Raw genomic sequence first — 12,269 nt, forward strand, 5'->3', positions numbered from 1 at the left:
GTGAGATCAGTGTCTAATAAAACTTTTATTATCTCAAATAAACTGGATTACTTTTTCATCACTGAGACCTGGATTGTAAATGGTGACTCTTCATGTTTTACTGACATGGTACCATCAGGTTATTCATTTTTAAACTCTCCTCGGCTGACTCGTCATGGTGGGGGCATTGCCACTGCTTTTAAAAGTATGTTCTTGTGTCCAAGCCTTACAAGGGGTTCATTTAGTAGGTTCGAACTGCACCTTTTCAAAGTGTGCAGCTCCCCTTCTTTGTTGTTTGCTGTGGTTTATAGACCTCCTGTAATTAATGATATCTTCATTTCTGAATTCTCCCATCTCCTAGCTGATATTACTCTCTCCCATGACAAAGTATTTATTGTTGGTGATTTTAACATACACGTTTGTTGTCAATCGAAACCTTTGGTTAACGATTTTTTTATCACTATTGGACTCATTTTATTTTATCCAGCATATTAATATGCCAACTCACTCTCTCGGTGACACGCTTGTTCTCATTCTTGCATGTGATATTTCAGTTAATAAAGTATCTATCTATCTATCTATCTATCTATCTATCTATCTATCTATCTATCTATCTATCTATCTATCTATCTATCTATCTATCTATCTATCTATCTAATAATATTGATTTATGCGATGTTTCTTTTACTGATCACTTTCTTATAATGATGGATTTGAATATTACTGTTGATGTTCCTACTACTAGTTGTGCTCCACGCTGTTCTCACTTTATAAATTCTTCTATTATATCCGATTTTAAAACCATATTCTCTAGTCTTCATGTACATGTCCAATATGATGGTATTGATGATTCTATTTTAGAATTTAATTCTTCTTGGAAAATGGTTTTAGACTCAATTGCTCCACTCAAGATACGCTGTAATAAGGAAAGACCTGCTCCCTGGCTAAATGAAACTACGCGACCGCTACGCTGTGCCTGTCGAACTATGGAACGCCATTGGAAAAAAGATAGACTGATTGTTTCTAAACAGATTTTTAGGACTTCTCAGTTGAAGTTCCAGTTTGCAGTTAAGAAATACTGATTAAGTATCCCGTTATTCTAAGAATTTTAGGGTCTTATTTAATTCAACTAATGCGGCCATTCACCCTCATTCTGTGACAGGATTAAATAGTACTGTTCTTTCATTCTTTATCAGTAAAATTGATACAATCCGCTGTGGTATTGTTCCAACTGGCTATGAACTTCCTACTGTTAATCATGGCATTGTCTTGGAATCTTTTGATCTTGTCTCACTTTCACAGTTAAAAAGTATTATTGACACCCTTAAAGCTACTTTGAGTCCTCTTGATATTGTACCACCATGCCTCTTAGTGGAAGCCTTTGATGTTTTGGGTCCACCTTTACTAGCCATTATCAATGGTTCTATTAGTGAGGGGGTTGTGCCCTCATTTTTTTTAAGCATGCTGCGGTGCGTCCCTGTCTAGAAAAGGCAGAATTAGATCCTGGAGTTTTAGCCAATTTTCGCCCAATTTCCCAATTGCCATTTCTGGCTAAAATATTAGAAAGAATTATTTATAATCAATTGGTTGATCACCTTAACTCCAATAATTTATTTGAGATCTACCAATCTGGCTTTAGGCATTATTATGGTGTTGAGATGGCCCTCCTTAAAGTATTCATGACATCTCTATTATTACTGACTCAGGTGGCGCTGCAGTCCTTGTCCTCCTTGACCTGTCCGCTGCCTTTGACACTATTGACCATGAGATATTGCTGTTGCAGATTGAACATCTTGTTGGGCTTAGAGGAGCTGCTTTTAACTGGTTCAAGTCATATCTAATTGGTAGACACTTTTCAGTGACTTTAAATTCCTGTTTTTCATGCTTTTATCTTTTCTCGCCTTGATTACTGCAACTCGCTGTATTCTAGGATTAGCAAATCCCTGATACGCAGGTTACAGTTGATCCAGAATGCTGCCGCTCACTTTCTGGTTGGGGCAAAAAAAGTCTGATTTTGTTTCTCCAATATTAGCTTCTTTACACTGGCTGCATGTCAGTTTTCGAATTGATTTTAAAATCTTGTTGCTAGTTTTTAAATTTTTACATGGGCTTCCTCCTGCCTATTTATCTGAATTGTGTGCTTTACACCAGCCATCTAGAGTGCTTAGATCTTCTGGGGCCTCATGTATAAACGGTGCGTACGCACAGAAATGTTGCGTACGAACCTTTCCACGCTCAAATCGCGATGTATAAAACCTAAACTTGGCGTAAAGCCACGCACATTTCCACGGTAACTCATTCCTTGGCGTACGCAATTTATCCGCCCGGTTTTGCAGACTGGCGGCACCCAGTGTCAAAGCAGTGCTACTGTTCCTGTGTGATCACTCTTTCTTTCTTAAATCCACATTCCTGGCGCGGCTTTATAAATACACTGAAATTAACTGCATATTGTTTATTAGTGTAATGCATCTGATTGTAATTAACCTGTAGCAATATAATGGTCCAGGGAATAGCCATAGTATTCCAAATACCATAACTGCTTTAGCGTTGTAACTCTCACTGCATGTTCTTTCAGCTGATCCCGTTAAGGGCTGCCACAGCAGATCATCTTTTTCCACATTACTCTCACTGCACCACTCAGAGTATTTATATTACTGTATCTGAGTGGGAAATCACAGCAGCAGCTGATTGGAAAGAGAATTGTCGGTACACAGCATGAAGCAGATGCTGCCTGAGCCACAGCAAACGCTTTAGTCCCTGTATGGACTTCGCGGTTTAGAAACAGTTTCATCCCAAGAACTCTAAACACACTAAATCAGTCCATCAAGTGCTCCTTGTAGAAATATTTGGACTTATAAGTACAATTACCCCACTGTAAACTTGCACTACAGTTATAATATTGCACAACCTGCGCCACTTTATAAAGCGCGTATTTACATGTGATGACGGTATTCATTTCTAAGACGAAATGCAGCAAAACATGTTGATTATATTATACAGATAAAACTTTAACTTCATTTAAATAATCTGTATTGTTAATAATTAAACATGTGAGGACACGGTGCCGCAGCGCTAGCTAGTTCAGTAATTGTTCCTGCCTTGCGCTGTATTATTGCTGGTGCTGACGCGACACTGGAAAGATAGACGGATATAATAATTAAACACGTACTACTAAGATATTTCAATGTTCCTTAAAAGTTTTGAAGAATCGAAGTTCTAAGCTTACAGATGGCTTCACGTCTATTACATAGCTTATTGTGTGGCGATTGAGTTTTTGGAGAAAGAAAAGTAAGGACAGGAATTGGAAGTTAGTACGTTTGAAAGAGACAGTACTGCTGTGATAAATTATTTAACTGAAGGTTGCGCATGGCGCAGCAAGCCTCTTGCGTGAGACATGAACAAGCACTGCGCCACCGTGTTCCCATGTTTAATAACATGCTTTCATTCCTATCATCATGAAAAAGATATCACGTATACATCTCAGTATTTTAATTATTCAGAGAGCTGTAATATCAAGAATGTAATGGAGTATGTGTCCCGTCGGAGAAAGAGAAAGCCCGTTTAAAAAGCAGGTAGTGATTCATACACATAGAGCACATAGAAGATCAAATACAGAACAAAGCATTTAACATGCCACTTTAGTTACAATAGGATTTGAGAAACTAGTAAATTAAACGATTTTAAGATGAAGTTTAAGATGTTCTACTTTAATGGCAAAATAAACTACGTGATTAAAGTGGAAATTTCGAGATTAAAGTTGACATTTCGTGCTTTTTTCCCCACTGTGTGCCTTTTTTTTGTCTGTACCCTAATAAGCTTTCATATGACACTCAGACGGTGGGCTACGACTTGCCTTTTCACGGCGACTTTGATATGTGATTTCTTTTTTATTTCGGGCACTGTGCGACTTTGTGAAGTTGAGCCTTCGAGTTTCTCCGACACACTGTCACTCGATCAGCTTCCTTTTGTTGATTATACCACTGTTTAAACCAACAAATAGTACGTTTTTCATTTGCCTCCACTTGGTATTCGCTGAAATTCTTATATTTTCTCCCGTGCTTTTCCCATTGTCTTTTCACAGAAGGCTATTTATATTGATTTGCATATTCAAAGAGGCGTAATTCTGGGAGGAGTTGGGGCGGGACAGAAGGCGCGTGCACGTGCGTTACTTTTCACGCAAATCGGGATTTATGTAGTAGAAGAACGTGAAAGTATGCGTGCGCACAGATTCCTGCATCTGGATTTTTCTGTGCGTACGCACAATCCCGCTTTTGTGCTTACGCCATGTTATAGTGTGAGTTCTACGCACGGCGTTATACATGAGGCCCCTGGTCAGTTGTCTCTTGTTGTCCCTCGTATAAAGTGTAAAACTAAGGGGGGCAGGGCTTTTGCAGCTGCTGCTCCTCGCCTGTGGAACTCTTTACCTCATAACATAAAGGAGTCGTCTACAATTGCACTGTTCAAAACAAGATTAAAGACTCATTTCTATTCAATTGCTTTCCACGATCATCAGTAATACTAATGGTTTCCTCATTGTGATTATGTAATCTTACTTGTATTTATTATTTATTTTGTTTATGTTCATTTATTTTATTTCTACTAGGGGGCTTCGCTCGCCCACCCCCAGGTTTGGTTTACTGGATATATAATTTTGGATCATCTGCTGGCTTTCTGCTGCTGTCGAGCTGCGTGTTTTGCTTGTCGCTTGTCGTTGTTTTAAGAACTGGGAGCACATGAAGCGTGTCTGCCAACAGCAATCCAACAACTGCTAGGTTAGATGTTCATGGACTTGTTTTAAATGATGTCTCGCTGCCTTGTCTCGCGTGACTTTGTAAAAGCAATACTTGTCCTTTATTTCTGGCCCCGGACGTGGTTAAATCTCTTTCTCGCAGGACGTATAACGCTGCTTGCGTTGTCAAGGGGGGTGAGGGGGTGCGGCTGAACGCATGCTAAGGAGAAGCCGGTGGATCATCTGCTGTCTTTCTGCTGCTGTTGCGCTGCCCATCGATCATTTGAAAGCCTGTACAGCAGCTGTCCTTTTGCCACTTTGCATCTATGCCGCTCGCGTTGTTAAGGGGATGGGGGGGGGGGGCTGTTAGGGTGACTGAACACATGCAATCATCCGCTGGGTTTCTGCTGCTGGCAAGCTGCATATATTGCTTGTCGTTGTTTTAAGAACTGGGAGCAAGTTAGGCATTTGCATCGTGCCAACATTTTGGTTTTTTTTTTTGAGCCTTTCGAATTCCACTGCTTTCATACTCTCTAACCTGCTCTGCATGTGTATAGCGCCAACGTATTTGAATGTCTTTATGAAGTTCTACTTTGTCTTTTACTCTTTGTCTTTTAATTCTGAGCCCGATTGGATGTGCTTTTTTTTCAGTTCCACTTGTTCCGGGCTGATTATTACTTTCCTTATTTTCTGAACTTGCACCTAGATTATTCTTTTTCTTTTTTGCATTTTTTTCTCTCCAACGCTTTTGGGTCTATTGTCTCTGCGCTGCTCTTTCTTCTTCACTTAGTCATTGACGTTTCATCTATAACGTATTGTTCTTCTACTCTTTATATGCGCTGAGAGCCCTGGATCTGTGTATGCTCAAAGCCTTTACATGATTTGAGTGTTTTGCTTCCTGTGGTCTTTTTTGATATTGGTTGTAAGTAAGGCGTGTCTTGCAAGAATCTCATGTTCTGTGTCCCCGCGAGACGGGTCCGTGGCCAATCTCTTTCATCTCAAGGGTTTTTTAAGTGCCTTCCGTGATCTTCACGTCTCGTTTCCATAGTCTTTCCCTCCAAGGATTTTTTTTATAATAGAGAGATTTATGTTATTTATGTTAATTGTATGTTATTTTCTTCTTGTAAAGGACTTTCTTTGGCCACAGCATTCCTATGTTGTTTTAAAATGTGCTATATAAATAAATTGACATTGACTTTGACTTTGGCTTGAATTCAGTGGTTGGGGGTCATCTGACAAACTGTCTGTGGCCCCTAGACCCAATCTTGCTTTCATCAGTCCACAAAATGTAGCGCTATTTCTCTTTAGGCCAGTCAGTATGTTCTTTGGCAAATTGTAACCTCTTCAGCATGTCTTTTTTTTTTCAACAATCGGACGTTGCGGGGGCTTCTTGCCGATAGCTTGGTTTCACATAGGTGTCTTCTAATTGTAACAGTACTCACAGGTAACTTTAGACCTTCTTTGATATTCCTGGAGCTCATCATTGGCTGAGTCTTTTCCGTTTTGGCTATCCTTCGATCCATTTTAATGCTAGTTTTACATTTTCTTCAACGTCTTTCAGCTTTTGGTTGCCATTTTAATATATTTGCGATCATTTTAGCTGAGCAGCCTATCATTTTCTGCACAATTTTACTCAGATTTAAAGAGAGAAATGCACTATAACCAGCATGTACAATATTTGCTGCCTTCCTTAATTAAGGACCGTAATTGACACCCATTTTTTCACAGAATGGTCTTTCCACACTGCTATTATTTTGAACACCCCTTTCAATTAATGACTCATTTGAACAGCATATACATGCATATCATGACTGTTGGGTGTGTTGGTTTTCTATTACTCCACTACACCTACTAGTAAATTATTTGCCATGTAGAAATATAATTTATACCAAAAAAAGTGATTGATCAGGTTAGTGATGTCAGAGTGCTATTATTTTGAACACAAATGTTAACTGCTTTTCCTTTTCAGTTGCACTTTTTTCTTTTTCAACACAGAAATAACTTTTAAAGTTTTTCCTTTTTAAAGAGGACTATAATTGATGGTCCTAATTGAGTGATTGATGGGAAAGGGACTGGAGAAGATGATAAATATCCAAAAAAAACAAACAAAGACAAAGGAATGGAATAAAGTGGCAAGAATGACAAACAACAAAAGAATCTTAGCAAATTTTAAACATGTATAAACATTATACTGTTAAAAATAGCTTAAGTCTGAATAATTAAATAGATGTTCCTGCATATATCTATCTTTAAATAAAGAAGACATAATCTAAAGGTACATGTAAATCAGTTACAGATTACTTTAAATAATAAAAATAAATTTTTGAAACTGATGCAGGGTTTGATAGGAACAATGTAGGGATCTTGTCATTATTTCAATAGTTCTGCCAAACTTAGTGTGTAACAAAACTGACAACGATAAAAGTGCCCTATATAGTTAATCAAATGTAAAGGCCGGTAAATTAAAAATAATCAAATTAATCATCTTTAAATAACTAAAACCTATACTATAAAAGGTTTTCATTGTATGTGAAATTGCCCAATAATTGACTTTCTCAATTAACAATGCTAGATATCCCATAAGAAAACTTGTCCTGTACTGTGGAAAATGTGTATTAGAAATTTACCTTTGTGTTATCTTTCAGGGCAAAATACTGATACATCTAAAAAATATGCTGGAGATCCTCACATTTCCCCAGAATGGGCAACTCTGCATCGAAACACTGATTCGGTAAGACTGGTTTGCTTGCTGCTAAGGTGAATACTGTATGAATATCATGATTTCATATACACTCACTTGGCAAATTATTAAAAACACCTGTACACCTGCTTATCCGTGCAATTATCTAATCAGTAAATCATGTGGCAGCCTAGCAATGCATAAAATCATGTAGATACAGGTCAAGACCTTCAATTAATGGTCACATAAAACACCAGAGCAGGAAAAAATGTGATATCAGTGATAGATACAGGTCAAGAGCTTCAATTAATGGTCATGTAAAACACCAGAGCAGGTAAAAATGTGATCTCAGTGATTTTGAGATTTGATTTTTTTATATGATTACTGGTACCAGTCAGGCTGGTTTGAATATTTCTGTAACTGCTGATTTACTCGCACAACAATCTCTACAGCTTACTCAGAATGGTAGGAAAAATACAGAACATGCAGTGAATGTTAGTTCTGTAGAAGAAAACACGTTGTTGATGAGAGAGGTTAGAGGAAAATGGCGTCTTAACTGGTAACTCAGATAACCACTTTGTACAACAGTGGTATTCAAAAACGCATCCCAGAATGCACAATACGTGCAATCCCGGACAGATGAAGCTTAGAAAAACAAAGCATGGTTTGATGAATCTTGGCTTCTGCAGAGGCAGACAGGTGGAAGGGTCAGGGTGTAGTGCCAATGGCATGAATACATCAATCCATATAGCCAACCTGCCTTGTGAAAACAGTCCCTGCTCGTGGTGGTGTAATGGAGTGTGGATGTTTTCTAGGTATGCTTTGTGTCTGTTAATTCCAATCGGTCATCATTTGAATGGCACAGCCTATTTGAGTATTGCTGTTGATCACATACTTCCCTTCATGTCCATAATTTACACATCTTCTAATGGCTACTTCCAGCGTGGTAATGCACCATGTCACTAAGCAAAAATCGACTTAAACTGGTTTCTTCTTGAACGTGACTATGAAATCAGGGTTTATCCTGTGGCCTTCCCAGTCATTGAATCTGAATCCAATAGAACACCTTTGGGATGTAGTAGAATGGAAGACTTGCAGGATTTGTGATGCAGTCGTGTCAAACATGGACCAGAATCTCAAAAGAATATTGCCAACATCTTGTGTAATGTGTTTTGAGAGCAAAATGAGGCTATACACAGTATTAGTATAGTGTTCCTAATAATTTTCTCAGTGAGTGTATGTACTTGCTTATAATAACACATGCTAGTTGTTGATCTCAGAATTTTGAAACATATTGATTTAGATTTTTTTTTTCAGAAAAAATAGCCAATCAAGTTATTTTAGGGCATGTTGATCAGCATCTAAAGGAAACCCTGAACTTCAAAATGGAAAAAAAATGAGTGTTATCCTGGTTGGTTTCTGTTTTGCACCAGGTTCTGCTGATTTTGGCTTCAGCTCACATGACCCCAAACTTCATTAAGCAAATTTAATGATAAATAGATCCTGTCTACTTTATACTTGAAACGTTTATCAAAATTATTTTGTATGAACATTAAACTATGTTAGAACTTTTGTGAAATGTGCTCCTTATTTATATAATTGAAATTTTGCATCATATCAAATTGCCATTGCATTAGGTTATTGCACAAAGGTATTGTAAAATGTAGAAACATATTGTGAGGTATAAATGCTTGTGCAATCCAAATTAAGGAGATCCATTTAACTGTTCTTAGTCCTCATACATAGAAGTGAAAAACTACATAAGTACAATTGTGATGAACTCCATATGATTTCCTTGGAATTGACAAAGGAAGAAACATGGAAGCTGTGATACCTGAAATTTTTCATTTAATTATTGAGTGCATGCATAGGCATCTGCAGAAGCCTTTCAATGACAGGAAACCACTGAATTCACTTTATTATGAAATAGTTTAGAGGGATACTTTTAAAAAATTAAATGTGTGCATATAGATGTAAACAAAACAGAACAATTAGCTCAGTGATTCATCTAACATACAAGGTTGAGACACAAAAAAGGCACAGTATTATTAAGTAATGAAATCAAGTAATGAAAATGTAAAATTGATACTTTTCTGTAATAGATGATAACAAATAAATGCATACTTGTATTTTGGGAAAAGTTTTAATCATTTGTACCCATGCTTCTCACTCAGAAGTACATGAAATAATTTTAACATTTTTCAAAATGACTACGGTGTAGTGTAGCCTATAATGATGTATAAAAACAATTCTTTTTAGTGATTTGATTAATTTCGTTTAATTCACCAAAATGATTTGAATCTTTGTATCACTGATTTCGTTCACTCCAAAAACTCCAAAATACGTGATTCACACATAATAATAATAATAATAATAATAATCCTCTATTGAAATTTGACAATAAATAAAATTGCAGCAATAAATAGAAAAAAATAATTGTACAAATAGAAACTTAGAATTATACACACATCACAATAAAACTGTGAGAACATTGAAATATGACTAAATAAAATTTATTTCAGTTTTGGATTAATCTCCCGCATTTTCCTTCTTTTGTATTGCAATCTCTCATACATATACCATCAATGAACTGAACTGAGATTCAGTATACTGCAAGCCTTTTGTCTGCAGTTCATTCCTTCATTCAGCATATGAACTGATTATTTTGGTGAACTGTTCCTTTTGGGGGCAATAGCTCCCTAGTTGGAATAAGTTCTTTTGTAATTGTGGCGTTTTAAGTAACTGAAAACTATATAGATGTGATATTAAAAGGCGATATCCCTCCCATAGTGATATGGCGGTAAAAATCACATAAGAGAAAATAACTTAGCTTTCTTTACTGATGATTTACATGGCATTACAGACGGGAAGCCTATAGCAAGACAATACCAAGTTGGGATCTTGATCTATACAGTCTGCCATCTTTTGTCGCTGCACTGGAAGGCTTTTCAGGACGGATGACGATATCACCCATCTGTCTGTTGGTTTCAAAGTGTTTGGCTGCTGTCCAAGTCTTTTATACTGGTTTCTCCACGTGCAGGCCCTTACTTAGATTCCAAACAAGGGAAGAAGATTTTGTGCTGACTTTTAAGAGGACAAAATAGTATACATCTTTCTTTAGGCTGACTATACATTCCTCCAGCTGTCTTTGTCTATCTTGTCCTATGCTTGGCCCAGCAATTCTAAATGCTGAGCCCCTTTGTGCTAAATCTGGCTCAGCTATGCATGTACAAAAAAAAAAGAAAAACAGATTTAAAATGTCTGCACAGAGACAGTGACATTAAACTTAATATTATAACAAACTTATTATAACATGAACTAGTTCAGTTTACTGTATTGCAAGTCTCTTGCCTGCAGTTTGTGAACGAACTTACTGTGGTTCTCCAGATCAGTAGGGGGCATACTGTTTCATTCAACCAGTCAGTTTACGTACTGAGATGGTTACAGTCACTCAGTCAGAGTGAACCAATCAGTAGGAGGTTAAAGGTAGTGGTTCGTTTGATTTCTTGTGACTTTCAGGACTAAATATTAATGTAATAGAAAATGTAGTTAAATCTAACTACTGTTATTCATCTTTTGTATCTAAAATAAATGAGAACATTATGTTAGAACTAGTCATTTAGCCCGTTATAATAACGGGCGCTAGAACAGTAGTGCATAAACATTAGTAGGAACAGTCTATATTAAATGGCAAGGGACTTTGACCTCATTCTTTTTGTTGGTCGTATTTTTCTTTCTTTCAGTCTTTCTTTTGTTGATGTTTACTTGCTGAGCTGACCGTTCTTCGTGGGCTGCCGCCGTGTATTGTGTGTCTTTAATTTTCTGTGACAGTGATACTGTCTTGCACGGCTGTATTCAATAAGGGCGCGCACAAAAAGACGAGTTTCAAAAAGGTGACCTCAATTGAGCGCGCCTTTATTCGCTGCGCCCAATTGAGGTCGCCTTTTGAGGCTCGTCTTTTTGTGCGCACCCTTATTGAAGGATACCGTCTTGTACGTCCGCTGGCTTGTACGTCCGTAATATACCTTTAATTTTCTCTGGTGGTAATACAGGCATGCGCGTCGGTAATATGCCTTTAATCTCCTCTGACGGTAATACTGGCTTGTATGTGGCTGTAATATGCGTCACTGTATTGTGTACCTTTAACCAGTAATACTGGTTTGTATTTCCGTAAAACGCCTCTAACTTTCTCTGACAGTAATATCGCACCGTGCCCCGCGCATGCACACTTCAACACAAGACACCCACACATGGACACCTGGACGCACATAGGGATTTTATATATATAGATAATAGTTCTAAAAATTTTACTTTTGTTTTGTATTTTCAGAGGGCTGCATCCCATGGACTTCCTCCAACACCAAAGGTCCATGTAAGTAAAGAAGAATTAGGAAAGTAAAAAGACAGCTTAGAAGGCATAATGATTAGCATTTCTTACTTGCAACTTTAGAGATTTGACATAAGAACCAGCCCCGGGCAGTTCCTAAAGGTGCTTACTTCACCAGTTTGAAAGATCCTTCCCCACAAAGATACTTCTGACATAAATAAATCTCCATATTTCATACTGACAATTTTGTTATTTTAAGATAGTGCTATTTAGTTTATAGTATCAATAAGGCTTGCTTGTTCGTTTCTATGCTGATCATTTAAACAAACATAAGACATTATGTTTATAGTCTCTGCTTTCCAAAGTAACTTAATTTAGATGTTTATGTAAGTGTTTTTTTTTCACAACAGATGGGTGCCTGTTTCTCCAAAATTTTTAATGGATGCCCCCTGAAAGTGAATTGTGCAAGTACATGGATATTTCCCAAGACCAAAGGTATATGTACTGTATCAGACTTAGTAATAGAAATTTCATAATTCACATTGCTGGATGAC

General features: G+C 37.3%; 1 protein-coding gene across 1 annotated transcript in view; it reads left to right on the forward strand.

Annotated features, from left to right (window-relative positions):
• Window positions 1-12,269, forward strand: part of map4k2 (mitogen-activated protein kinase kinase kinase kinase 2) — a 227,419-nt gene that overhangs the window by 161,129 nt on the left and 54,021 nt on the right. The window contains exons 19-21 of the mRNA XM_028804122.2: window positions 7,354-7,439; window positions 11,719-11,760; window positions 12,126-12,210. Coding sequence (XP_028659955.1) covers window positions 7,354-7,439; window positions 11,719-11,760; window positions 12,126-12,210 — 213 coding nt within the window. The remainder of the gene's footprint in view (window positions 1-7,353; window positions 7,440-11,718; window positions 11,761-12,125; window positions 12,211-12,269) is intronic.

The sequence above is a fragment of the Erpetoichthys calabaricus genome, chromosome 1 (genome assembly GCF_900747795.2).
Source record: "Erpetoichthys calabaricus chromosome 1, fErpCal1.3, whole genome shotgun sequence".
NCBI classification, from domain to species: Eukaryota; Metazoa; Chordata; class Cladistia; order Polypteriformes; family Polypteridae; genus Erpetoichthys; species Erpetoichthys calabaricus.